This window comes from Penaeus monodon, chromosome 33 (genome assembly GCF_015228065.2).
Source record: "Penaeus monodon isolate SGIC_2016 chromosome 33, NSTDA_Pmon_1, whole genome shotgun sequence".
Taxonomy (NCBI): domain Eukaryota; kingdom Metazoa; phylum Arthropoda; class Malacostraca; order Decapoda; family Penaeidae; genus Penaeus; species Penaeus monodon.
In genome coordinates, this window is record NC_051418.1 from 29,066,415 (window position 1) to 29,066,620 (window position 206).

Sequence of the window (206 nt, forward strand, 5' to 3'; positions counted from 1 at the left end):
CAATGGCCCGACAACGTGAGGACAAGATCCGTAGATTCAAAGAAAAGAAGGCTATGGGAGAACAGTTAAATGAACTTAAAAAAGCCCTAGAGAATCCTAGTCATGACGAAGAAATTGTCAGAAATTATCACATTGCAATGGTTAAAAAATTCATCTTGGACTGGTAAATATGAAGATTTATAATTACTGTCTTTGTCGTTCTAATT

The 206-nt window shown here is 35.0% G+C and overlaps 1 protein-coding gene across 1 annotated transcript in view; it reads left to right on the forward strand.

The window, feature by feature from the left end:
- The window catches only part of LOC119594207 (immunoglobulin-binding protein 1-like), a gene marked incomplete in the record, with an annotated part of 9,232 nt that overhangs the window by 2,649 nt on the left and 6,377 nt on the right, over positions 1-206 (forward strand). Inside the window, 1 exon segment of the mRNA XM_037943278.1 lies at positions 1-163. Within this exon segment, the coding sequence (XP_037799206.1) occupies positions 1-163 (163 nt within the window).